This window comes from Somniosus microcephalus, chromosome 4 (genome assembly GCF_052327205.1).
Source record: "Somniosus microcephalus isolate GS21.2 chromosome 4, FLI_Smic_1.0, whole genome shotgun sequence".
Lineage (NCBI taxonomy): Eukaryota > Metazoa > Chordata > Chondrichthyes > Squaliformes > Somniosidae > Somniosus > Somniosus microcephalus.
Window position 1 is genome coordinate 345,382,043 of NC_140990.1, and position 12,284 is coordinate 345,394,326.

The following is a 12,284-nucleotide window of genomic DNA, read 5'->3' on the forward strand; positions in this document are numbered from 1 at the left end:
AGGATGTAGATTATCAGGCCCTGGGGAATTATCGGCCTTCAATCCCGTTAATTTCCCCAACACCATTTCCCTACAAATACTGATTTCTTTCAGTTCCACCCTTTCATCAGACCATATGTTCCCCGGCATCTCTGGGAGGTTATTTGTGTCCTCCTTTGTGAAGACAGAACCAAAGTATGTATTTAGTTGGTCTGCCATTTCTTTGTTTTCCATTATAAATTCCCCTGATTCTGACTGCAAGGGACCTATGCTTGACTTCACCAATCTTTTTCTCTTCACATACCTATAAAAGCTTTTACAGTCAGTTTTTATGTACCCTGCTAGCTTACTCTCATATTCTATTTTCCCTTTCTTAATTAATCCCTTTGTCCTCCTTTGTTGACTCCTAAACTGCTCCCAATCCTCAGGATTATTGCTTTTTCTGGCCAATTTATATGTCCTCTCCTTGGATCTTATGCTATCCCTAATTTCCCTTGTTAGCCACGGTTGAGTCACCTTTTCTGTTTTATTTTTATGCCAAACTGGGTTGAACAAATTCTGTAGCTCATCCATTCGGTCTTTGAATGTTTGCCATTGCCTATCCACCATCAACCCTTTGAGTGCCATTCCCCAATCAATCCTACCCAACTCGCTCCTCAGACCATCGTAGTTTCCTTTATTTAAATTGAGGACCCTAGTCTCTGAGTCAACTACTTCATTCTCCGCCTTAATGAAGAATTCGATCATATTATGATCGCTCCGACCCAAGGGGCCTCGTACAACAAGATTGCTAATTAATCCTTTCTCGTTACATAATACCCAGTCTAAGATGGCCTGAACTCTGGTTGATTCCTAGACATATTGGTCCAGGAAACCATCCCCATAACACTCCAGGAATTCCTCCTCCACAGTATTGTTACTAATTTGGTTGGCCCAATCTATATGTAGATTAAAGTCACCCATGATGACTGCTGTGCCCTTATTGCACGCTTCTTTAATTTCCCTTTTAATGCCATCCCCAACCTCCGCCTTACTGTTTGGAGGTCTATATACCACCCCCACTAACGTTTTTTTCCCCTTAGTATTTCTCAATTCTACCCATACAGATTCCACATCATCAGAGCCAATATCCTTCATTACAATTGTATTAATCCCTTCTTTAACCAGTAATGCTACCCCACCTCCCTTTCCTTTTTGCCTATCTTTCCTAGAGATTACATCCTTTGAGGTCCTGCTCTTTAATCTGCTACCTAGCTCCCTAAATTCTTGCTGCAGGACCTCATCCCTCTTCCTACCCATGTCATTGGTCCCAATGTGAACCACGACCTCTAACTGTTCACCCTCCCCCTTCAGAATGCCCTGCAGCCGTTCAGTGACATCCTTGACCAACAAACCATCCTGCAGCCACATCTATGGCCACAGAAACGCCTATCTGTTCCCCTTACGATAGAATCCCCTACCACTATTGCTCTCCCACTCTTTTTCCTCCCTTCCTGAGCAGCAGAAGCACCCATGGTGCCAGGAAGTTGGCTGCTGCTGCCTTCCTCTGGTAAGTCATCCCCCTCAACAGTATCCGAATCGGTATACCTGTTTGAGAGGGGGATGGCCACAGGGGTCCCCTGCACTACCTGCCTGCCTCTACTGCTCTGCCTGATGGTCACCCATTTCATTTCTGCCTGTGCAGCCCTTACCTGCGGTGTGACCAACTCAGTAAACGTGTTTTCCATGACCCTCTCAGCATCGTGAATGCTCCAAAGCCCATCCATCCACAGCTCCAGCGCCGCAATGCGGTCTGCTAGTAGCTGCAGCTGGATGCATTTCTGGCACACATGGTCGTCAGGGACACAGGCAGCGTCCCTGAATTCCCACATAGGGCAAGAGGAGCATAACACGGGGCTGGGCTGTCCTGACATGACTTACCCTTTAATTAATTTAATTAAATCAATACCACCAATTAAAGATATACTCTAGGGCGCTTATTTACCAACTATCCCCACTACACCACAGAGACCCTAGAAAATATAAACCGCAGAATTTAAGGTTGTAAAAAAAAAGAGAAAAGAGAGAAAATACTCACCAACCAATCACTCACCTGCTTTCTGGTGACGTCACACTTCAACTACTTTTTACCTCTCTCCCGCTCTCGGAGCTCTGAGATTGGAGATTGGTGGGGCCTACCTGGTCCTCGGGGTCGCTTTTATAGCCGCTCCGCCGCCGCCTCTGCTTCTCACACAGGTCCGACTCCGCTCTGGGGCCTACCTGGTCCTCGGGGTCGCTTTTATAGCCGCTCCGCTGACGCCTCTGCTTCCCACACAGGTCCGACTCCGCTCTGGGGCCTACCTGGTCCTCGGGGTCGCTTTTATAGCCGCTCCGCCGCCGCCTCTGCTTCCCACACAGGTCCGACTCCGCTCTGGGGCCTACCTGGTCCTCGGGGTCGCTTTTATAGCCGCTCCGCCGCCGCCTCTGCTTCCCACACAGGTCCGACTCCGCTCTGGGGCCTACCTGGTCCTCGGGGTCGCTTTTATAGCCGCTCCGCTGACGCCTCTGCTTCCCACACAGGTCCAACTCCGCTCTGGGGCCTACCTGGTCCTCGGGGTCGCTTTTATAGCCGCTCCGCCGCCGCCTCTGCTTCCCACACAGGTCCGACTCCGCTCTGGGGCTTACCTGGTCCTCGGGGTCGCTTTTATAGCCGCTCCGCCGCCGCCTCTGCTTCCCACACAGGTCCGACTCCGCTCTGGGGCCTACCTGGTCCTTGGGGTCACTTTTATAGCCGCTCCGCCGCCGCCTCTGCTTCCCACACAGGTCCGACTCCGCTCTGGGGCCTACCTGGTCCCCGGGGTCGCTTTTATAGCCGCTCCGCCGCCGCCTCTGCTTCCCACACAGGTCCGACTCCGCTCTGGGGCCTACCTGGTCCTCGGGGTCGCTTTTATAGCCGCTCCGCCGCCGCCTCTGCTTCCCACACAGGTCCGACTCCGCTCTGGGGCCTACCTGGTCCTCGGGGTCGCTTTTATAGCTGCTCTGCCGCCGCCTCTGCTTCCCACACAGGTCCGACTCCGCTCTGGGGCCTACCTGGTCCTCGGGGTCGCTTTTATAGCCGCTCCGCTGACGCCTCTGCTTCCCACACAGGTCCGACTCCGCTCTGGGGCTTACCTGGTCCTCGGGGTCGCTTTTATAGCCGCTCCGCCGCCGCCTCTGCTTCCCACACAGGTCCGACTCCGCTCTGGGGCCTACCTGGTCCTCGGGGTCGCTTTTATAGCCGCTCCGCCACCGCCTCTGCTTCCCACACAGGTCCGACTGACATCTGCGCAGTGCTACAGCAAGACCTGCTGCCCAGAGGACCAGGTGGACAAGCATTACCAGTGGCCGTTAAAGTCACCACCGCACTCAACTTTTTTGCCTCAGGCTCATTCCAGGGATCAGCAGCAGACATCAGCGGCATCTCCCAGGCGGCCGCACACACTTGCATCACCCAGGTAACCGATGCCCTCTTTGCCCTCGCGCACAATCACATCCATTTCACCAAGGATCGAGCAAGTGTTACGGCGCGAGTGCTTGGATTAGCTCATCTGGCAGGCTTTCCAAGGGTACAGGGCGTCGTTGACTGCACACATGTGGCCCTTAGGGCACCCCACCGCAATCCAGGTATTTTTGTCAACCACAAGGGCTTCCACTCCCTCAACGTTCAGCTGGTGTGTGACCACAAGAAGAAAATTTTGCATGTTTGTGTCAAGTACCCTGGCAGTTGCCATGACTCCTTCATACTGCGCCAGTCCAGTGTGCCTCCGCTATTCAGTCCGCCAGACCAACTTAACGGATGGCTACTTGGAGACAAGGGCTATCCCCTGAGGACGTGGCTAATGACGCCGTTGAGGAGGCCAGCCAACGAAGCTGAGGAGCGCTACAACTCCAGCCACATGTCCACCAGAGCCATTATCGAGCAAACCATCGGTTTGCTGAAGATGCGCTTCAGATGCCTGGATAGATCAGGTGGAGCCCTGCAGTACTCAGCAGCCAGGGTCTCCAGAATCGTTGTGGTTTGCTGTGTGCTTCACAACATGGCACAGCGTCGTGACTTGCAGATGCTGGAGGAGGAGAAGGGGGGAGGGAGAGGGGGAGGAGGTGGTGGTGGTGATGATGGTGATGATTGATGCTGATGATTGATGCTGATGGTGATATTGATGATGGTGATGATTACGCGAGAACATTGCTCCCCGGGATGCAAGGAACGCACTCATCCTGGCCAGATTTGCTTAGCCTAGTCAATCAAACACTTTTGCCTCGCAGCTTCTTACCAGAGCATTGATAATGGCCAAAAACCAGAGGATTCCTAGCACTCTGACCACCATACTGACAGTTATAAGTATTCCTAAGGCCTAACTGTGAAAGTCCCAATAGCAAAATGACAAGCGCCACAACTGCAACATTTGCCATCAGAATTTCTATGCACAATTACGACGTGATGGCATTTTTACACTAAACACAAAATTCCACCCAAGTGACTACCCTTGTGACTACTTGTGCTTTATCTTCCTCTTACGCGTGCTCCTACATGGTGCTTCCCCTGTGGCTTCAGCAGATGTGGAGGCCCCTTGCTCACTTTCCTGCTGCTCCTGTCTCGACACCTTTGGCGGGCATCCTCTGGGGTGGCGAGCCTGTGAGGGCTCGTCAACGGTCTGCTGCTCCTGCGGCTGTGCAGGGGTTGAGACGCCTATCTCACTTGGTGTGGACTCCGGTGGGGCTCTGACCGAGGGCTCTGCAGTGGCATGGAAGTGTGAGCGCTTGGAGAGGAGCCCCCACTTCCTTGAGGCCTGCCACCAACCTCCCTCTCATGGGTCAGGTCCCCCTCCGCGCCTGCAAGTGGCTGGAGAGCACCTTACTGCACATCAGGGGGGCCGTGGGGACACATATCTGCAATGGCAGTCCTACTCGGAAGGACTTCCATGAAGGTCTGGTTTCTCTGTTCAATAGATGCCCACCGCTCCTCAAGAGATGTCATTCTATTCTGAACAATGACCATGTTTTCCATACCCTGGTGACTAAGTTCCTCCATGGCCATAGCTCTCCTCTCCTCTACCATAGCCATCCTCTCCTGTACGGTAGCCAGCTTTACCATGGAGGTAGCAATCGTTTCCACGGAGGTAGCCATCCTTTCCGTGTTGATGCGTTCATGCGCCAATGACACCACAAAGGCTCTGCTCATGTTCGCTGTGGACTCCTCCATTCGCTCCACACTCGCAGCGACCCTAGAGACAAAACCTGCCAGAGACTCCTGCATCTGTGCCTGGAATTCCATCACCTCTGATCTTATGGATGGACCCAGAGGCAAAGGGTCGACATGCTGCTGAGCCGAGATGGCAGAGCCCTGCGCCCTCTGACTAGGACACTCCACTGCTGTCCCTGTCTCCACAATCTGCTGATGCTCACTTGTGAGCTGTGATACACCAGGTGACAACACTACTCTATGTCCCAAAAGTCCCACCAAGGTATGAGTGTCTGCGCTGGTGCTGGGTGCGCTGAATTCAGCTGATGCTGCGCCCTCAGAGGTTGCAGCTTCCTCTGAGGAGTCTGGCTGCTCAGCCTCTTCTTCCTGGCTAGGGTGGACGGATGCTTGTGATGGTCCTGTGGGGGAGTAAAGGAAAGAGTCAGAGATGTGATGCAAAGGCTACATGCACATAGCTTTTTGCAGATGCTCATAAGTGCATCTGTTACAGCTTCACAATCATTATCAGCGACTCATGCAATGTCAAAGAGAGAGATGGGAAACTTTTCTGTCACCAGCTTGCTGTGTTGCACCCATCTGTCCATCCCCCACGTGCGAATCATCCTCAATGCCCATAATTTCCAGGGCGGCCTCCTCCCAGGGGGTCAGGTGGGCTATTGAGGCTGTCCCTCCTCCTGTCCTGGCTCGCTCTCTCTTGTTGTGAGCTCTCTTTTCCTGCAGTGAGGGAGACAAGTGGAGGTTGAGTGAGAATGAAGGAGTGAGTGTAGAGATTGCATAGCATAGATACTTAGAAGGAGACAAAGATGGAGTGAGGTTGCAAGACCAAGGGCCCTCCCTGTGTGTTGTCAGTTGTGTTCAAAGCATCAGAGTGAGAGGGAGTGTGAGGGCTGCATGGTGGAATAGTTATGTGAATGTGAGCATAGAGAGAGAGTGAATGGCTAAGGGTGCATGGATGTCAGTGTCAAGTGGGATGTGGAGGAAGAGATTGCTAAAGCCGAGTGCTGGTGAGGAAAGGCAATGGGGATCAGATTGAGGGTGATGGGAAATTCATACTCACTTTTCCAGTGCGCTGAAGGTCATGAAATCTTTTCCTGCACTGTATCCAGGTTCTGCGGGTGACTCCCAAGGAGTTGACCTCCTCAGCCACCTGCATCCACACAGCCTTGGTCTGAGTGGGAGGCCTCTTCCTCCCTGATGAAGGGAAGAGGACCTCCCTGTGGGCCCTAGCCCCATCCACTAATGTCTGCAGTGCCACCGTCAAAGCGAGGAGCTGATCTTGCCCTCCCGCTTGTCATCTTTCCTGCAGGTCCCTCTGACACCAAATGGAGGTGTATTGAAAGCTTGGCAGTCTGCAGAAAAAGCAAGGCTTGCTGTGGACCTTAAATGCAGCAGCAATGATGACATCATCGGAGGGGACTTTCAGTTATGAAAAACCCCTTTGCAAAGGCTTCCCACACGCTGGAAATCAATTGGCCAATTGAGTTAAAATTGCATCAATCTCCCACATCCATTTAGATTCGTGTGGGAAACACGAAATTCGGATAACACGACACCATCCTGCACCTGAGTTAAAATCCAGCCCATTATGTCTGTGTCTCTGTGGTTCCAACACACACCTTTGTAAACCTCTCTCTATCTCCCTCTGCTGGTGTCTCTCTGTATCATTGCACACTCAGTTACACACCTCTCTCTATCTCCTTCTGGGTGTGGGTGTGGGTCTGTGAGTGTGGGGTCTTGGTCTCCATGTCTCCTTTCACAGAGAGCTCTGCTGGTCTGTGGTTGCTGGGCTGCTGGTGAACGTCTCCTTTCACACAGAGCTCTGCTGGTCTGTGGTTGCTGGGCTGCTGGTGAACGTCTCCTTTCACACAGAGCTCTGCTGGTCTGTGGTTGCTGGTGGGTTGTGGGTAAAGATCTCTCTCTCTCTCTCCTTTCACACAGAGAACTCTGCCCTGCCTTGTTTATTGAAGGAGCGTTTAAGCAAACACTACGTCAGCCTATGTCTTGAATTGAATGATTTCTTCCTGTTCTCAGACTCTGCCCTTCCTCCCACACATCTACTTCCTCTACCCGGCCAGCACCTTCCTCAAGTCGCCGGCACTTTTCTGTCGAGAACATTTCTTCAAATCCTGTGAATTTCTGCATCAGGCGCAGTGGAAACGACCAGGAAATTTGGAGAGAGAGAAGGATTCTTTGGGAGTCTCTCTGTCTTCTCGTTTCAATTCCGTCGCTGATCAGACCCTGGGATCTTGCTGCTCCCCGAACACTGAGGTACTGAGGTTGACCCAGGCTATTTTCTAAACTGAATCCGGGAACACACAGGGTAGGAGCACAGCAAAGTAGCCAGGATGGAAAATATAGGTTGATCAGCTTAGCAAGGCAAGATTTTTTGGCAGTTTAACAGTTGCACATATAAAACAACAAAAACAAGTTGCATTTATATAGCGCCTTTAATGTAGTAAAACATCCCAAGATGCTTCACAGGAGCGATTATCAAACAAAATTTGACACCGAGCCACACCAGGAGATATTAGGACAGGTGAAGAGGTCGGTTTCAAGGAGCATCTTAAAGGAGGAGAGAGAGGCGGCGGAGAGGTGGCGGAGAGGCGGCGGAGAGGTGGAGAGGTGGAGAGGTTTAGGGAGGGAATTCCAGAGCTGGACGGGACAGAAATAGAACGTGAGCCGGAGCACAAGCTGCACATTGTTCCGAGCCTTGCTGTAAGTTTCCAGTCATTGTTGCCATATTGCTTTGTCAGCTACTTCAATCTTTCATCCTCTTCCAAAGCCCATTTGACTTTGTACATCACAATCCAAATTCTGAAAGAGTTCATCCAACTCATCACAGAGGGTCTGGGGAGCCATGACCATTTCCACGAGGAGTAGCGAGGGGGGCCCGAGGAGAGCTCGCTCAGGGTTACTGCGGCCTGGGAATAGACTGCCACCCTGAACTGGGGTAATTAATAAAAACTAAAGCTGCCGGGACTGCTGCTCTACATATGATGCAGCTCTGCTTCCCTTTTGTGTCTGGGAGCCAGCCTAACGTCTGTGGCTCTCTCCCGCTCTGGCTCCGTCAACCCGCCAAATCAGCTGCCGCTCACGACACAAGGACTCCAGGTAATGGCGCGCGATTGTAGTTCAGGCCTTGCGAAGCCTCGGGCTCCCGTACCTCTCACGTTGGAGGCTTCGTAGACTCGAGTCGCTCGGCCAAACAGCCACGTAGATTTTCAGTACAACATATAATCGATCGATCAATCATTTCATTCATTTAGTAATGGAAGATTTTACAATTTTATGTTTATAAATTATTGGGAGGGTAGAAGTGGAAATGATGATCAACACTATGAGTTGGCCTGTTCAAATTTACCAATTTAAACTCTGCTCTCACCAATGACTGTTAGTGGGGTTATAAATTATTGCACAATTATTCACTTGTTTTAATATCATCCCACTTAATTAACATAGTGGAGGTACAACTAACTGGACCCGGGCAGCACGGTGGCATAGTGGTTAGCACTGTTGCCTCACAGCGCCAGGGACCCGGGTTCGAATCCGGCCTCGGGTGACTGTCTGTGTGGAGTTTGCACATTCTCCCCGTGTTTGCGTGGGTTTTCTCCGGGTGCTCCGGTTTCCTCCCACAGTCCAAAGATGTGCGGGTTAGGTTGATTGGCTATGATAAATTGACCCTTAGTGTTAGGGGGATTAAATACGTGGGGTTACGGGGATAGGGTGGGATATGTGTTGGTGTAGGGGTTACGGGGATCGGGTGGGATATGTGTCGGTGCAGGCTCGATGGGCCGAAATGGCCTCTATCTGCACTGTGGGGTTTCTGTGATTTCTGTGATATTGGACGTTGCACTCACTGTTTTAATGGTAGCTGCTGTTAACACAAAGTATTTTATGCATGCAGCAATGTTCCCTCTTTTTTTTCATGCATGGTCCCTTTAAATTTGCTGCGTGGTTGCTGTGGGGCCGGGTGTGTGTGGAATCTCTTCTAGTGGCAGGAGCTGAGGGGCGGCCTGTGCGGGACATCGCGATCAGTGCACGACTGCGATGGGAAACATTGGTGTGCGGCCCTCAACAGCTCACCAAAGCTTGTTAAGTGGCTCTCCAGCCCAAATAATTGGCCACCCCTGGCTTAGGGTCTCGGCAGCTGAAGGCACAGCCGCCAATGGTGGAGCAACTATAATCAGAAATGCTCAAGAGGCCAGAATTGGAGGAGCGCAGATATCTTGGAGAGTTGTGTGGCTGGAGGAGGTTACAGAGACAGGGAGGGGCGAGGCCATCGAGGGATTTGAAAACAAGGCTGAGAATTTAAAAATGGAGGCATTACTGGACTGGGAGCCAAATACCTTTCCGCCTCTCTCTCCTCCTTTTAAGCTGCTCCTTAAAACCGACCTCTTTGACCAAGCTTTTGGTCGCCTGTCCTAATATCTCCTTATGTGGCTCGGTGTAAGTTTGTCTGATTATGCTCCTGTGAAGAGCCTCGGGATATTTTACTACATTCAAGGCGTTATATAAATACGAGTTGGTGTTTTTATGATGAAGCTCCCACGGTCGAATGTCCGACTAGGAAGTGTGTGTGTGGGGGGGGGGGAGGATTCTCAATCCTGATGAAGCTCCCACGGTCGAATGTCCTGTGAACTGGAGATTCTTCCGGGGACATTGCCCGGGGACGCAGTAACTTTAAATTTCTCAATTTTTAAATCTGTTCCAAACAGACTGAGATTTTCCATACAAGGTGTGAAACAACCTCCCACCAGTCACTATTGGTGGAAACAGCTGCCTCCTTATGGGGTGAAACCTAAACCCGTGGGTCCCATCTACACTGCCAGCAGCAGCCAATCCCAGGACAAACCAATGCTCTGATTGGTCTAGATCCACGGCATGCCGAAGAGTGCTGTTTCAGCGGATCAATGATTACGGCTGTAGTTTATTCGGGGATGAGTTTCGTGAAGTGGGGACTCTTACGGGGACATTGTTTGGCCCGGGGACACCGTACCTCATCCAGGGCCTGATCCCTGCAAAAGGAGGCCGTATAGTCAGCCTACCCAGGCTTCACAAAGGAGAGGGGCGATGCAGACATTGCTATCGGGGGAGGAGTGTGAAATATTAGATTAAATAAACATAGTGAGAGAGGAAGTATTAAGGGGTTTAGCAGCTTTGAAAGTGGATAAATCCCCAGGCCCGGATGAAATGTATCCCAGGCTGTTAAGAGAAGTAAGAGAGGAAATAGCAGAGGCCCTGACCATCATTTTTCAATCCTCTCTGGCTTCAGGTGTGGTGCCGGAAAACTGGAGGACTGCTAATGTGGTACCCTTGTTTAAAAAGGGAGCAAGGGATAGACCGAGTAATTACAGGCCAGTCAGCCTAACCTCGGTGGTGGGCAAATTGTTGGAAAAAATTCTGAGGGACAGGATAAATCTTCATTTAGAAAGACACGGATTAATCAGGAACAGTCAGCATGGATTTGTTAAGGGAAGGTCGTGTCTGACTAACTTAATTGAATTTTTTGAGGAGGTAACAATTAGGGTTGATGAGGGGAGTGCGTTTGATGTAGTGTATATTGATTTTAGCAAAGCTTTTGATAAGGTCCCACATGGCAGACTGGTCATGAAAGTAAAAGCCCGTGGGATCCAAGACAAAGTGTCAGGTTGGATCCATAATTGGCTCAGAGGCAGGAAACAAAGGGCAATGGTTGGTGGGTGTTTCCAGTGGGGTTCTGCAGGGCTCAGCACTGGGTCCTTTGCTTTTTGTGGTATATATCAATGATATAGACTTGAATGTAGGAAGTATGATTAAGAAGTTTGCAGATGATACAAAAATTGGCCGTGTGGTTGATAATGAAGAAGAAAGCTGCAGACTGTAGGAAGATATCAATGGACTGGTCAGGTGGGCAGAACAGTGGCAAATGGAATTCAATCCGGAGAAGTGTGAGGTCATGTATTTGGGGAGGGCTAACAAGGCAAGGGAATACACATTAAATGGTAGGACACTGAGAAGTGTAGAGGGACCTTGGAGTGCATGTCCACAGATCCCTGAAGGTAGCAGGACAGGTAGATAAGGTGGTTAAGAAGGCATACGGGATACTTGCCTTTATTAGCCGAGGCACAGAATATAAGAGCAGGGAGGTTATGCTTGAACTGTATAAAACACTAGATAGGCCTCAGCTAGAATACTGCGTGCAGTTCTGGTCACCACATTACAGGAAGGGTGTGATTGCACTAGAGAGGGTATAGAGGAGATTTACGAGGATGTTGCCTGGGCTGGGGAATTATAGCTATGAGGAAAGATTGGATAGGCTGGGGTTGTTTGCTTTGGAACAGAGGAGGCTGAGGGGAGATCTTATTGAGGTGTATAAAATTGAGGGGCCCAGATAGAGTGGATAGAAAGGACCTATTTCCCTTGGCAGAGGGGTCAATAACCAGGGGACTTAGATTTAAAGTAATTGGTGGAAGGTTTAGAGGGGAATTGAGGAGAAATGTTTTCACCCAGAGGGTGGTGGGGGTCTGGAACTCACTGCCTGAAAGGGTGGTAGAGGCAGAAACCCTCATCGCATTTAAAAAGTACTTGGATATGGACTTGAAGTGTTGTAACCTACAGGGCTACGGACCAAGAGCTGGAAAGTGGGATTAGGCTGGAGAGCTCTTTGTCGGCCGGCACAGACACGATGGGCCGAATGGCCTCTTTCTGTGCTGTAAATTTCTATGATTCTATGATTCCACCCGTGCCCCGCTGCACGCTGAGGTAGCTGATCCCAGCGTGCAATCAGGTCCCTGCATTTGGCCTCAGTTCCCCCAGGTCAGGATTGCGGTGAATCAGTCAGGGGTTTCCTGCTCCTGATCCCTGTGGAGTGTCTCCTGCGGAGAAGTATGTGTCTGTGTCGGTGGGAGGAAGGGCGATTCTCAGTCCTACATAAACTTCAGCTCATCCAAAACTCTGCTGCCCCGTGTCCTAACTCGCACCAAGTCCCGTTCACCCATCACCCCCTGTGCTCACTGCCCCGTGTCCTAACTCGCACCAAGTCCCGTTCACTCATCACCCCCTCTGCTCACTGCCCCGTGTCCTAACTCACACCCAGTCCCGTTCA

General features: G+C 51.0%; 1 protein-coding gene across 4 annotated transcripts in view; it reads left to right on the forward strand.

The window, feature by feature from the left end:
• Window positions 1-12,284, forward strand: part of LOC147120740 (transmembrane protein 169-like) — a 254,784-nt gene that overhangs the window by 126,466 nt on the left and 116,034 nt on the right. The window contains exon 1 of one of the 4 annotated variants that reach the window (XM_085986981.1): window positions 7,159-7,468. The exons of 1 other annotated variant lie outside the window; for it this stretch is intronic. In XM_085986981.1, coding sequence (XP_085843107.1) covers window positions 7,211-7,468 — 258 coding nt within the window. In that variant the 5' untranslated portion in view covers window positions 7,159-7,210. Of the gene's footprint in view, window positions 1-7,158; window positions 7,469-12,284 lie in introns of those variants that run through there. 2 more of the 4 variants (XM_085986980.1, XM_085986976.1) reach the window with 2 other exon arrangements.